Source organism: Chlorocebus sabaeus, chromosome 9 (genome assembly GCF_047675955.1).
Source record: "Chlorocebus sabaeus isolate Y175 chromosome 9, mChlSab1.0.hap1, whole genome shotgun sequence".
Lineage (NCBI taxonomy): Eukaryota > Metazoa > Chordata > Mammalia > Primates > Cercopithecidae > Chlorocebus > Chlorocebus sabaeus.
Window position 1 is genome coordinate 63387757 of NC_132912.1, and position 15848 is coordinate 63403604.

Sequence of the window (15848 nt, forward strand, 5' to 3'; positions counted from 1 at the left end):
TCAAAAAAAAAATTTTTTTAAGCAGTTTTTGTTTAATGCTTTGTTAATGTTGTATCCTTAAGGGTCAGTTGGCCTGAGGTATAATACATGCATTTCTTGAAGGAAAGTTGCCTTTCCTCAAATGTTTGGCAATTCTTTATTCTGTGCTTATCTTTTCTTTTCTTTCTTTCTTTCTTTTCTTTCTTTTTTTTTTTTTTTTTTTTTTTGAGACTGAGTCTCGCTCTGTTGCCCAGGTTGGAGTGCAGTGGCATGATCTCAGCTCACTGCAACTGGATTCAAGCGATTCTCCTGCCTCAGCCTCCCAAGTAGCTGGGATTACAGGCACCTGCCACCATGCCATGCCCAGCTAATTTTTGTATTTTTAGTAGAGACAGGGTTTCATCATGTTGACCAGGCTGGTCTCGAACTCCTGACCTCAAGTGATCCGCCTGCCTCAGCATCCCAAAGTGCTGGGATTACAGGCGTGAGCCACTGAGCCTGGCAATAGCTGGATGAATTTTCATGAAGAGAATGCATTTGCGAAGCCAACGCTCAGCTCAAGAAACAGACATTATTTCCCGCTCCCCCACCCTCCATCCCTTCTCCTGGCAACCTTCCAGTCACCACACCACACAAAGGTAACCACTCTCCTGACCGTATATCAGTTTTGCTCTGTTCTGAACTTCATATAACTGGGTCGTACAGAGTGACTCTGTGTCGGGCCTCATTCTCTCAATGTTATGCCTGTGTGATTCATCCATGTGGTTATATGTTTTGTCTTTTTTTGTTGAGACAGAGTCTTGCTCAGCCTCCCAAAGTTCTGAGATTACAGGCGTGAGCCACCGTGCCTGGCCTGTTTTGTGCTTATCTTTGCATTTGAGATTTTCTATTAGCCTATATGTGAATGCTGTCTTTGTGTGTTGCAGTTTATCTGGGGGTACTGAGATATGCTATGGTGTATTTGGTGTATTTCTATTCGGTAACTGGTCTTACAGCTGTGGAGACAGTGTGTTTCTTCTAAGAGTTACAGTTTACTCAGGATATTGCTCTATTTTAACACCTCAATTGTAGGCACTTGCTTCCATGTGCTGGCTACTCCTGTTTGGCACCCCAGTCAATCAGTGTCATTGTCACAGCCTCCCTCTTCCCAGGGTCAACCACTTCATTTCACCTTTTGGATGGTTGTTTTCTTCTTCATTGTGATCGCTGCATCCCCCACCACCCCCACCAACCTCAATCTCTATGTATTGACCAAAGACATTCTTAATATTCTGTTTATCATTGTGGAGATATATACATGTGTGTGTATATGTCTTTCTTTCTCATTATGGAAATGTATACTTGGAAAATATATGTATATATTTATGTAAATATAAATAAATAAATATATATGTACGCCAAGTCAGTTTCTAACAGAATATCTACCAACATTTTGTCTTTGCCTCTTATGTGTTGTAATCTCCTCTTCCATTCTTTTTGTTCTTGTGGGATTTTGCTGTTTCCTACCCCCCCAACATTTGTATTACTTCAGTGAAGTTTTGAGAGGAGGCAGAGATAAACCGTTGTGATCCATCTGCTATGTTTAACTAGAATGCTCTGGATTATCATTTTAATTCATTGATGAATTATTTATATTGGTCTTTTATATAGAATTTTGGCATCTATGATCTTAGTGATACAGATGCTTCTCAACTTAACCATGGGGTTACATCCTCACAAACCCATCATAAACTGAAAATATTTTAAGTTTGAGAATGCATTTAATACCCGTCACCTACTAAACATCATAGCTGAGGCTACCATATCTTAAACATGTTCAGAACACTTACATTACCTACAGTTGGGCAAAGTCATCTAACACAAAGCCTATTTTATAATAAAGTGCTGAAAATGTAGTGTAATTTATTGAATACTGTACTGAAAGTGAAAAACAGAATGGTTGTGTGAGTACTTAAAGTATGGTTTCTGATGAATGGGTATCACTTTTGCACCACTGAAAAGTCAGAAAATCATAAGCTGAACCATTGTAAGTTGGGGGCCATTTCTATTTTATTTTTGTGTTTTGAGAGTCAGTTTTTGGTCCCCAGTTTATGTTTATTTTATAACATAAGTTAGTAGCTTTCCATCTCGTATTGTATTATGGAACAGTTTAGAATTTTAATGAAATGTATGTACAATAATTTAATCATAAATTATATATGGGTGCAGATTCTTTAAGGGAAGCTGTTAATATATATTTCAATTTATATCTCAATTGTTATCCTATGATGGATTTCTTTTTTGTGTATATCAAGTTTCAAAGTTTATCTTTTTCAGAAAGTCATCCCTCTCACTGAGGTTTTTCACAGATTTATTAGTATATCACTGTGGATAAATTTTTTTCTTTTTTTATTACATCAGCCAGGACTTTATTTTATGTTGTTTGTTTTCTTGTGCTATTGTTTGCTCCCATAAAATTCTACAGATTTAAAAAATTTTTTCATATTTGTTGGTTTTCTGGTTATTTAGTCATAGACACTAAACTAAAAAATCAACTTTCTCCTATTGTCAGGACTACTTTTCCCCCAAAATCTTAAGCTGAATGCTTTATTTTATAAGTAATCTCTTATCGTATTATTGATTTAACTTCCAGTTAGCCAGTATGTTCTTTAAAATTGATTTAAATAGACTGGTAGTGTGCTTAGTGGATAGATTACTGGTTTTAAATTACTCAAGTGATTACTCGGGTTAAGGGAAATTTGCTATTTGGAGAAAAAATAAAGCATTCTCCTTTTGGCATACTACTAGCTAAAATAAATAAATACATCAAGATGGATTCACAAGTTAGAGGTTACAAAAAGAAAATAAAAGATACTCTAAAGCAGTGATTCCCAAACTTGGCTGTACACTGGACCCGTCATCATCCATCATCTGGCTGTACATTAGAATCTTCTTGATTAGAAAAATAAAGCTTGGTCCTTTTGCCACACTGTTAACCAAAATAAATAAATAAATACATCAAAATGGATTAACAAGTTAAAGGTTAAAGAAAAGATATTTGGAACCACTGGTTCCCAAACTTGGCTGCACATTCAAATCAGAATTTACAAAAATTCTGCTGCCCAGCTTGTATCCCAGACCCGCTGAATCTGGTGGGAGGCAGACCCCAGTGTTGCTTTAAAATCCTCTGGGGATTGCAATGGCAGAGAAATCTGGGGACCACTGCCCTGCAGCCTTGTTTTCCCAAAGTGTGGTCTTCTGACCAACAGCATTGACAACGGCTTAGAGCTTATTAGAAATGCGGAGTATCAGACCCCATCTGAGACCCACTGAGTCAGAATCCGGATGTGTACAAATGCCAGGTGATTCATGTGCACAATGGATTTGAATCCCATGCCTCCAAAGCAAGCGTAGCAAGTTAGTGCCCATGGCCTATTTATATGAGTAACATTTTACTGGAATATGGTGACACCTATTTGTTTTCCTATTATTTACAGCAAAGTTGAGTCATTGTGACAGAATCTAAAATATTTATTAATATTTACTGTATGTTGATTTACAGAAAAAGTTTGCAATGCTGCTCATCCTGGATGGCTCATTGGAATCACTCTGGAGCCTTAAAACTCCTTCTGCCTGACTGTACCCCAGGGCCATTAAATCAGAATGCGGGTAGGGGGTGCTGAGACCCAGGTGTCAACAATTCTGAAAGTTTCCCAGGTGATTTAAATGTACAGTTAAAGTTCAGAACCAGTGCCCTAAAAATACAAAGAAAAAATAGATAGATGCAGTAAATATACATATATATATCTATCTGTATGATGGGGACGGCCTCTTTTTGGATATTAAAAAAAGGGAACATGATGGAAAGAGGGAACTTGATGGAAAGATCAATATATTTTAGAATTCAGGGGGAAAGAAACCCACTTTAAGTAAAATTTGACAGTAAGAAAAACATTTTAAGCCAAATTGAGAAGAATGAAGAACTGTGGGAAATACTGTATGGTATACAAAATCTTCTTTATATAAGAACACAAGTATATTACTACAAATAAGATAAATACACTGGCAGACTGGCAAAGGCCACTCTAAAGCACTTTAGAGAAGAAAATAAAATGACTAATAATTATATGAAGAAATCATTAGTTTCATTTTTAAGATAGAAAAGCAAAATAAAACAACCATGAGCTCTTATTTGGGGTCTATCAAATTGGAATTATTAAAAAAATTTTTTTTAAAGTTTTTATTTTTTTGAGATGGACTGTCACTCTGTTGCCTGGGGTGGAGTGCAGTGGTGAGATCTCGGCTCACTGCAACCTCCACTTCCGAGGTTCAAGCGATTCTCCTACCTCAGCCTCCTGAGTAGCTGGGAGTATAGGCATGTACCACCATACCTGATTAATTTTTTGTATTTTTGGTAGAGACAGGGTTTTACCATGTTGGCCAGGCTGGTCTCGAACTCCTGACCTCAAGTGATCAGTCCACCTCAGCCTCCCAAAGTGCTGGGATTACAGGCATGAGCCACCATGCCTGGCCTCAAACTGGGATTCTTGACCTCCTTCCCTCCCTCCCTCCCTTCCTTCCTTCCTTCCTTCCTTTTCTTTCTTTCTCTAGTGCCATCCTGCCTTCCTTCCTTCCTTCGTATTTTCTCTATCACAGTACTCAATACAGTGGGAATGCAGGCAAAAGAGCATTTGCAAACTGAAGGGAATGCTAATTGTGAGGACAAGTTGGCAAGATGTATCACAAGTCTTGAAAGTGCTTGCTTGAAGCCAGGCGCGGTGGCTCACGCCTGTAATCCCAGCACTTTGGGAGGCCAAGGTGGGCGGATCATGAGGTCAGGAGATCGAGACCATCCTGGCTAACACGGTGCAACCCGGTCTCTACTAAAAATACAAAAAAATTAGCCGGGCGTGATGACGGGCACCTGTAGTCCCAGCTACTCCAGAGGATGAGGCAGGAGAATGGCGTGAACCCGGGAGGCGGAGCTTGCAGTGAGCCGAGATCACCCCACTGCACTCCAGCCTGGGCGACAGAGTGAGACTCTGTCTCAAAACAAAACAAAACAAAAAACGGGGGAGGGAAGTGCGTGCTTGAGTCCTAATGTCTGAATTGGAACTGACTGGCTGAAGTCTGTACGGGGCAGTGACTACAAGCTTGGGCTTTGAGGAGTTTGTCACATTTGGGGTGAAGCCTGGCTCTGTTGCTTTCAAACTGTGCTGAATACACTGTCTCGCTTGTTTCTTCTTAGCTATCTTCTTCTGTTGTATGTATTTTTTTTAAAAAAGATACAGTTAGAAGTTTTAGTGTTTGTAAGTAATTTAATATACTAGATCATCAATAATAATAGATTGATATCATTGTCAACATCATCATTTCACCAGTAATTTAAAATAACAGTAACACTATATTATACCCTGCGTGTGTGTGTGTGTGTGGTGTGTGTTTCTGGGCTTTCTAGTCCATTTTGATGACTTTTCTGTGGCGTGTGTACACTTCTATGCTATTGTAATTCTCCACCTTCATATGATGAAATCACCATTTACTGAGTGCCTCTAGTATGCCCACATGCACTCTTAGAATGCTTGGTCTTCTGCTATGCAGATCTCCAGGGTAGGATTTAATGCCCATGCCTGTGAGGGAATAGGGGTGGAGAACTCAGGCTGGGTGCAACTGCCTGGGAAGCCTCAGCCCATCCCACAGGGAGCAGTGCCACTAGATGGCCCTTCAGAGTTATCCCAAATCAAGGCAAGGCAGCCGACCTTTGTTCCTATATCAGCCAGCCTTTGTGTGTGTGTTGGGGTGGCGGGGGGCACCACCACCGACAGGGGATGTAGCCCCAGGTGAGGCAGCTCCTTGTAGCAGAGGGCAATTCTCATGAAGGGACTAGCTGTGAGCCTTTAGCAGGTCACTCTTCAATAGCCCGGGACAAATAAGATCCCTGAAGAGGGGATCTGGGCTGTACCCTACAGCATCCGCTATAGCTCATGTCTTTTATTCATTTAATCATTAATATGATACTCTAGTATTTTATTTAGGATTATTGTTATTAGTCATTAGTGTGATAAGCTTGCCATTAAAAAAAAAATGCATGGGGAACCTGTGTTCAGGTAATGCCAACTTTCTAAACCAATACAGATCATGGGAAAACACAGATAAGTCCATTTTTAAGACTTGATCATATAATAGTGAATAGATAGAGAAGTTTACTATTTTTTGAAAGTGTAAAAACCTCACTTGTAAAACTCTCTGAACCTGGAAACTTTTGGGGAGGGCATATAATTCCTGGCTTTTGGTACATACACATTTTCTTCTTCACAACTCTATTTATAGCTATTTGTGTTGCCTTAGAAAATCATTTATTTCAGATATTTTATAGAACAAAAATAATAAAAGGTATTATAAAACAGAGGAGATGAATACTTATCACCAAAGAGTTCCCCCTCTCACCTCTCTTTTCTTGGTCTCCTCTCTTAGCCTGAAGTCGCTGTCTATAGTCTTCTGGGCTCTTTCTGGGTATAGCCAGAATGGTCATTGGTTAAGGCTTTTCCCTGATGAGGCTACTTTCTACTTCCTAAGAGTGCAGCCCTGACCTCTCTCAGGGGACCCTGCAGGGCTTGTGGCTTTTCCCTTTAGTAGGTGACGTATAGTCTCAGAATTCTGCATGTGGATTATCTAACCTTTAACTCTGCCATCTAATTCTTTCTCAAAACTTTGATTCACTCATTCACTTCAAACAAGGATTTACTGAACCTTCACCGTATGCCAGACACTATGTTCGATGTTGGAAATATAGCCCTGAACAAAACAGACATCAGCCCCTCCCCTCGTAGAGCTGATGCTACAGAGAGGGAGACAGAAAGTAACCACATAATGGAGATGCCAGTGCTTCATACTGAGGAGAAAAGTAAGGCAGGAAAGAGGATAGGGAGTTTTACGGGTGGTGTGGGAGGATTTACATGTTTTGGTCATGTAGCCAGGGAAAGTCATGCTGATCAAAGGACATTGAGTAAGAACCTGAAGGAGGTGAGGGAGTGTGCCATGTGGGCATCTGGTGAACAGCATTCCAGGCAGAAAGGCTGCATGTGCAGAGGCCCTGGGTCAGTAGCATGCCCGTGTGTTCAAGGCTCACTGAAGACATCTGCCAGATCAGTGGACAGTAGTAGGAGTGGCCGTAGGAAGCCATCAGATCCAAAAGGAGATAGTGCTGGTGGTGGGGTGGTGTTGCTTTAAGCCGTTGAAGGGCTTTGACTTTTACTCTGTGTGAAATGGGGGCATTGAAGGCTTCTGAGTAGAGACCACAAGGGGTCCAGGGCAGAAAGCGGTTAGGAAGCTGATATGGTTTGGCTGTGTCCCCACCCAAATCTCATCTTGAATTGTAGTTCCCATAATACCTACATGTTGTAGGAGGGACCCTGTGGAAGGTAATTGAATCATGGGGGCAGTTACCCCTATGCTGCTGTTCCTGTGATAGTGAGTGAGTTCTCACAAGATCTGATGGTTTCATAAGGGGCTTTTCCCTTTTTGCTGGATACTTCTCCTTCCTGCCACCATGTGAAGTAGGATGTGTTTTCTTCCCCTTCTGCCATGACTGTAAGTTTCCTGAGGCTTCTCCAGCCCTGTGGAACTGTGAGTCAATTAAACCTCTTTCCTTTATAAATTACCCAGTCTTGGGTATGTCTTTATTAGCAGAGTAAGAAAATACAGAAGCTATTGTGAATGATTCCTGAAAGACCAACCATTTCCCCAGATAGTCTGGCTTGATCTGAGGATAAAATGTAGATGGACTTTCTTAACCTATGGAGAACTTCACTGACTCATTTGCATTAATGAAACTCAGTGCCATAAAAATGCCCAGTATGAGACAGTCAAATAAGTAAAGGCCACCCTTGTTCAGCCCACAGGGGTCTTGTTCCTGCATCACCCTGGATCCCTTTTGCAAGGAGACATTTCCCTCTGGTCTCCATGTTGGGAAAAATAAATGATTCTCCTGCAAGCCAGTTTGTTTTCTCTCTTATGTATACACTATTAATCTTATCCTGTCTCCCTGCTTGCTTTTGTTAAGAAGGTGCTCAGAGCTAGATCTGCAGTTTGTCTCTAGCAAGAGTATAGGACCCTGTGGGCTCTGCATTCATTTCTTTACTCCCTTTTACTTTCATGCACCTTAATTAAAAGAAAAGCTTTTATTCTACTATATTTGCATGACTCACTCGAATGTGGCAAGCTGCCTATCACCAACGGATATACGATACAAACACCATCGTTTAAAGATAAAAAGAAGAAATCCAGTTTGAGGTTTAGGTTGTTTGTATTCTATTTTTAGTTTCATAAATAAAAGTATATCTATGCACACACAGAATTTTCAGGATTAAACCCTAAACAGCTAATACATTGCTAGCATGTATTTCTACAGGAGTGCCTCTTACCTATGGTTTTGCTTCCTGAGGTTTCAGTTACCCCCAGACAACTTTAGTCTGAAAATATTAAATAGAAAATTCCAGAAATAAACAATTCATAAGTTTTAAGTTGCATGCTGTCCCGCTTGGCCCCATCTGGGACAAGAATCCTCCCTTTGTCCAATGCATCCGTGCCATCTGCACTGCCTGGCCATTAGTCTCTCAGTGTCCTTCAGTGGGCAGAACCATATCTTGTTGTAACCCATGTTACCTGTGTTTAAGTAACCCTTATTTTACTTAATAATGGCCCCAAAACACAAGTATAGTGATGCAGGTACATATTGTCATAATTGTTCTGTTTTATTATTGTCATTATTAATCCCTTCCTGTGCCTAATTTATAAGTTAAACTTTACCATAGGTGTGTGTATACGATACATATAGGATTTGGCACTATCTGAGGTTTCAGGCATCCACTGGGAGGTCTTGGAATGTATCCCTTGATGAACATGGAAGAGCGTTGTTATCTTTGATAGTTTCAGTGCTAACTGCCAGTCGCCTTCTACTCCATGTTTCTAAATGTGTCATTTTAGCTCAGCAATATGCAACAGTGATACTGGTATGAGGTAACAGTGTAGGATGGGCTGGAAGGTTAGGACCAGCAGTAGAGTCTGTTATAAATTTAATTTCCAGCCCTTGCCCCCTCCCATTCTAATTTAGCAAGTCTTGTGAATCTCTTTGGAAACTTTATGCACACACTGAGCAAACAATGTATTTTTTGAGACCTTAGAATTTTAAATGTTTTTTTTGTTACTTTTATTCTTGAACAACCACTTGACAGGGTATAAAAATCTTGTGTTGGATTCTGTTTGTCTAAAAATTCTGAGAATTACCCAATTGCCATTTAACACTTATTGTTAAATATCATGATCTTAGTTACATTAACGGTAAATAACCCCATCAACACTGATGTTTTATTTTTATTGCTTGATTTTAATACTTGAAATGTGAAAATGAAAAGCCAGATGCTTCTCGGCATTGGTCTCTAAAAGTTGATCCTTCATTTCACCTTTTAGTCTCCATTTTTTTGTATCTCAAAAGTTCTTTTCTGTTATGTCCTGGCCTTTGCTTATGATCGATGTGCTGTTTGGACTTCCCTTTGAAACACATTTTATCCATGGTTGGATCTCTGTGATCTCCACTGTTTCTATTTTCTGAAGTTTCGTCTTTTTTTCTTCTCCCTTTCCCTTATTTTCTCTGCTTTCTGAGATGACTTCTTAGTTTTGTACTCCTCGCCCTGATCGGTTTTCAGCAGTGCAAAGTCAGCCTTTCATCAGCTCAGTTACGACTGTGCTTTTGGCCGTGAGCCTTTTCATTTCATCAACATCCCGTCTCATCTCTGCAATTATTTCATAAAAGTTATATAAGTATTATTTGGCATAGAAGGAGAATGTTTTCAAAAAAAAGTCTTCTGTTCATGATGGTTAATCCTTTTCAGATGAGAAATTATTTTTTTAAGCCAATCCTTTTCTCTCTCTTTCCTTGTACAGTCAGCTTTCCCCCCACCCCATGAGCTTTAAGTTAATTTTCCCTTATTACCTAAACAGCTCCACGGTGGGCGCCGTTAGCGTACTCCTTGTTCAAGTAGAAGGTAGTAAGGATTCCTTCCCACTGCTGTGCCCTAGGCTGCCTTTTACTGGCTCACAGGTGTGGCAGAACAAAGCCCCACCCACGGGTGTGGAGTTGTCTGTCAGCTGCGTGCACTGGAAGGCTTTGCACTGCCTTTGGCACGTGGTGGTGCTTCATAAAATGCTTCTAGAAAGTCTGCAAAAGAAAATCCCCTTGCGAGTGGGTGTGACATTCAATGTGTCTCAAAGCGGTGACAAACCAACGTGTCGTAAGTAATTCCTTTGCATGATAGCCAGATTGTTATAGCCCAGGACTGACTCTGAGTGTTTTGACTCATGAATTTCACCTGAGCAGAAATATAATTCACTCTTAGCTATTAAAACATAATAATTTGCATTTTTAAAATGTCTTTGATGTGTTTTCCTTCTCCATCTCTCTTCTGCCACCTAAACGCTGATGCTTCTTTTCCATTCAAGAGAGGTCGTTGATTTAGAAAGGACAAACCATTTATCTTAACACTTAATAAACGGGGAACTATATAAATTTTGAATCCAGAAGTTGTGGGATGTGATATCTTACCAATCTTTTTTTTTATTGGGAGGAAAATATAGAAGTTTGTAGAAAACAGATAACACTGTGGGCTGTACTCTTCATTTTATCAGGGCTGAAGATAAAGATAAAAAATAAAATCCATCAAAGACATAAGGTTATCCAATTTATTCTCAATCTGCTCTTAGCGCAAGGGTTACTCTGAGCTATAACAATTCCTAGGATTTTTCAGAGACAAAATCCTGCCAGACAACTAGGTAACTTAGAAACAGTGCTTTCAATCAGAGATCACCAAATGAAAAGTCTCATTAACCTGGCTTCTCTCCATGAGCCCTTCCTCTAAAGAGGTTCCGAACAGGCCACCTTTATAAAGAGAAAGTCCATTTACCAGTCGAGATTAAACCAGTCAAGAATCAGAATGAAGGAATATGTCCGAGGTACCAGCTGGTTTATCTTCTGCAAGAACTTCCCATGCCTTCGACCCTTGGGAACTGTAAATCAAATGGCAGACTGTGAACATTAAAACCACGCATTGAAAATAATGCATCTCTATTTCATTCTTTTTTCCAGGTTTGAGATTTTTAAGAGCTCTGAGACTGATACAGTTTTCAGAAATTTTGCAGTTTCTGAATATTCTTAAAACAAGGTAAGATGTTCTTTGTCATATTTTTTCCTTCCAGTCCCCTATGCCAAGTTGCAAATATCAGGTGTGCTTGCTTTCATCACAATGACGTTATTAATAGTTATGTTATTCACAGAAAGAGTGATCTAACACGGAGAGGGAGAGAAAACCCAGAGTAGGGTTTGGGTTGCTCTCTTCTGCAGGGCCAGGGAATTATGTGGTGAAAAGAGAGCAACAGCTGTGCATGCAGGGAAGTGGGGACGATTGTAGGGACATAGCTGATATCTGGGTGCCCAGTGGGGTTGCCCAGATAAGAGTCATGGTGTCACGGGGAGAGACGCGCAGTGAATGAGGGATAGATTTACTCATTGATTGGGAAGTCCTTGCTGCCAGATTCTAAATCGCCCCTTTATTACATCACTAAATAAGAAATTGAACCCAGTCGTAAAGGCAATGGAAGCAATGCTGTAACAGGCAATCACAAACCTCATACGGCAAACAGAAAATCATTTCATTTCAAAGCACATTTTAGATGTTCACTTTATATCCATATAGCCCTTGGGGCTTGCTCCATGAATTGCCTTTTGGGGGGAAACCTACAAACCTCCTGCCGAATGCACCATGAATACTTCTGTTAACTGCGTTATGATCTGGAAAACACAACTGGACCAGGAGGAAAAGCCCCCAGAGGATCCCTTTCCTGATGACCTGCCGGCTTGCAGAGCTGGCCTGAAACCAGGGCTGTCTTGATGAATAAACTAATAAAAGAGGTTAGACGTGCTCTAATGGAGAATAAGTACAGGCCATAAATTTCTCTTCTAGGAAATTACACTCTAAGAAGCTCACTTCTAATGTTCCATTTCCTCTTTGGTTGCCCTTCACGCATTTGATAAATGATTAAAAACAGGACACCTCCATATTTTGTGATTTGTAATTAATATATCTGCAGTTTGGAGGATTAGATTCAGCATCATTTTCCTGGTAACACAGGCTGGGACCCAGCTTCCTGAATGAACCTGACACAGCCAACAAATTCAACCTATGATTGGCTTTACTCCTTGGGTGTTAGTGGTTTTTTCCCCTGCTTGTTTATTTTGTTTTGCTTTAATTCCAAATTGGTTTCCTCTCTCTGACTGCTCATCTATGTGACTGTGAGGTCAAATTCACTTTCTATTAGCCAAGTTGAAAAGAAAAAGAGAATCCAATGGCACTGAAGTCTTTAAAAGTATGTCCTCCTGCCTTTTACTGTTCATTATCCTGAGATAAGAATGTATCAGTCCTCTATTTATTAGCATTAATGTAATATTATTCATATACAGTGAATATTATATTTCTTCATATTTTTCTGAGTGCCAATAACCTTGATTTCTGCCTTTTTATTATTACTTTTGAAATGTAAATGATCAATGAAGCTAGCGTCTCTTCAATATTTACCTAGATCAGATTCACTCCACTAGACTGTGTTTTGAAGGTGGAATGGGTGAGTACCCGGCACCAAGCATAGAGCCTTGTCCTTAAGAGACACTTATTTTTCTGGTAGGGGTGGTGTTTTGTGACACTGTCTAATGTCGGGTAGTGTCTGTCTCTCCCTGTTTCACAATCACATCATATGTTAAGGGAATTTTTATTCTCTGATGCCAGCATTTTGAAAAGTTTCCATTGCTCTGAGGAATACTGTCTACTCCCTGGACTGTTTTAGGACTTGAGAGAATGATGGACCATCTGAATGTTTTTTTCTGACCTTCCTCTAGTACACTCACTTTTCTTTCCTTTGGATGCGGGAAGTGGCTGTGGCATCCCTGGTGGTTAACTCACCTGCCTACTGCACAGTAGGGTTGATTCCTCCTTTCAGTGTAGAGGGGGAAAGCTGAAGCAGCCAGCCAGGGCACGAGGGAGAGAATGGCCCTAGGGAAGAGTCACGGGGTGGAAGGCTGGCTGGGCATCTGCCATCTGGGCCCCAAGACAGCCTTTCTCCAGTGTCCCACTTCCCACTATATGAAACTCTTGTTTTTAGAGGGTGCTTTTGGCCACAAAGCCACAACCTGGGTTTTCAGAGTTCCCTTCACTTATGGTCATAACCAGAGGGTTAAGGTAATTCAGCAAGCCTGGAGTGAGCACCCATTGGTGTCAGCAGCAAGGTGGGTGCTAGGAGTCCTGCTGTCAGAGAACTTGCTGGGTAGGGGGTCAGGCCGCCTGACGGTGTGGTTAATGCTGATGTCAGTATGTCCATGGGTTGAGAGGGGAGTAACTAAGCTGGGCTTGGCATGAGTTGTGGGGTAGTCAAGGATCTTTTCAAGGAGAAGGTTACCTTTAGGTACGCCTTGTAGAAACCTAAGTGTCATCCTCGTGGGGCTGGGCATGTGAGGGGTAGGGTGGGCGTTGACTTCTAATCAAGGAAGCTGCTAACAGCACACTGGTCTGAGAGCATGGCGCTTGGGAAAACTCTGGGTAATTCTGCACTCCTGGACATTAAGAGTTCTGTGATGGAAAGAGGAGGATGAGGTTATGAGGGTAGGAAAGGCCAGGTTGCCAGGCACAGAAGCACATATCATGTAATTATAAGAAGTCTGAAAGCTCTAGGACAACTCTCTGAGGCCATTCTCTCTCCAGGAGCTGGCCCGGCTAATCTTGGCTCCTTCCTTTTGGGCATCCCCAAGTGTGGATCCCAAAGTTCTGTCCCAGAGAAAGTGCAGCCTTGGCTTTTGTAGGGTTTTGGACTTTCAGCAATTCTCCTATGACTCTTCCATACTCTGCTGCTTTCATAGCGGTCCTTCCAGGAGGGTGGGTTGGGGAACCCATGTAATCATCTTTAGGGAGATTTTGTCTGGCTCTTTGGTGGTGAATTCCTGCCAATCTGTGGCATTAAGTAGGGATGGAGGCTTTGCAATGTGATTTGAAATAATGACTTGGAGTTGCTGTTTCATTTCCAGTACTTTGGCTGCCTCACTGGGCCAACAGCTGAAAGAAACAAGGCAGAGAAGCATAAGGTGGGCAGAAAGCTTGATAAAGAATTAAGAAGGCAGCAGAAGGAAAATTAAAGTGCACGGGATGAAATGGGCAGATCAAGCATCAGGGCCCTTTCCCAAGCTGCAAGCCCACAGCGGGCCTAGAATACTCCATAGCCTGAAACGGGCCAATTAAAGGGGAGACAAGGAGACTCCCTCTCACTATCTGAGGTTTTGGCAGTTCCTCAGTTATTCTGCAAACTGGAGATCTAACATACAGGTGCTAGAACAGTTATTCAACTGTCAGAGGAAAGTCAGCAGCTGTGTTTAAAGGCTATAATTCCACATCTCATTGACTGTGGTAAATATTGATGACTAAAACATGGATCACTCAGCAATTTTTTTCAAAATGGGAATTTCCTTATTGTTTTATGTAATTTTTCTTTCTTCCTTTTTTTTTTTTTTTTTTTTTTTTTTTTGAGATAGACTTTCACTCTGTTGCCCAGGCTGGGCACGATCTCAGTTCACTGCAACCTCCGTCTCCCGGGTTCAAGCCATTCTCCTGCCTCAGCCTCCCAAGTAGCTGGGATTACAGGTGCCCGCCACCATGCTTGGCTACTTTTTGTATTTTTAGTAGAGACGGGGTTTCACCATGTTGACCAGGCTGGTCTTCAACTCCTGACCTCAGGTGATCCACCTGCCTAGGCCTCCCAAAGTGCTGGGATTACAGGTGTGAGCCACCGTGCCCAGCCTGTTTCCTCTAATTTTTAAAATATGTTCATTGTAAACATTGCAATAGCACACAAAATCATAAAGGATAAAGTAAGATTGCCTCCACATCACACTACTTTGAGATAACTATTATATCTACGACGTCACCTTTGGTTTCCCACATAGCATTCCATGATATGCATGAGTCATCATATACCTAACCAATATGTTTTTGGGAGGCGTTTTTGAAATTAAAACATTACTACTCACATGACCTTAGAAATGGCTCCAAGGTAAAGTTTGTAAAGAAGAGTATTCTATATGGAAAGTGCAAGAGATGTGCAGGGAGGCCGGGCGCGGTGGCTCAAGCCTGTAATCCCAGCACTTTGGGAGGCCGAGATGGGCGGATCACAAGGTCAGGAGATCGAGACCATCCTGGCTAACACGGTGAAACCCCGTCTCTACTAAAAATACAAAAAATTAGCCGGGCGAGGTGGCGGGCGCCTGTAGTCCCAGCTACTCGGGAGGCTGAGGCAAGAGAATGGCGTAAACCCGGGAGGCGGAGCTTGCAGTGAGCTGACATTCGGCCACTGCACTCCAGCCCGGGTGACAGAGCAAGACTCCGTCTCAAAAAAAAAAAAAAAAAAAAAAAAAAAAAAAAAAAAGAGATGTGCAGGGAGAGGCCAAATCATGCAGCTTCTTAGATTCATAGACTTTACATGAACAAAGGAGAGCTGTTGAAGGATTTTAATCAAGAGAGGAAATGCGGTTAGATTAACATTTTAGAAAGATCCACTATTCCAACAGTTGTATAGGGAATGGGGTTGAAGCGTCAAAGACCTCATAGACCATAAGACCAATTAACAGGCGGTAGTCCAGGGAAAAGCTGTTAGGGCATGGCTTTAGGCAGTGAAAATTGGGGCAGAGAGAGGAGAAGGGATCTAGAGATAATTAAGAGATTGGATTGGTAGAATTTCACTTTGCTCCACTCATGTTATAGTTCAGACCATTTATGTTAGTGTGATGCAGTCCAGTTAACTTT

The 15848-nt window shown here is 41.2% G+C and overlaps 1 protein-coding gene across 10 annotated transcripts in view; it reads left to right on the top strand.

Moving 5' to 3' along the window:
- Nucleotides 1–15848, top strand: part of KCNMA1 (potassium calcium-activated channel subfamily M alpha 1) — a 762160-nt gene that overhangs the window by 504904 nt on the left and 241408 nt on the right. For all 10 annotated transcript variants that reach the window (XM_038010350.2, XM_007962879.3, XM_038010343.2 and 7 more), the window contains exon 6: nt 11099–11174. In XM_038010350.2, the coding sequence (XP_037866278.1) occupies nt 11099–11174 (76 nt within the window). The remainder of the gene's footprint in view (nt 1–11098; nt 11175–15848) is intronic.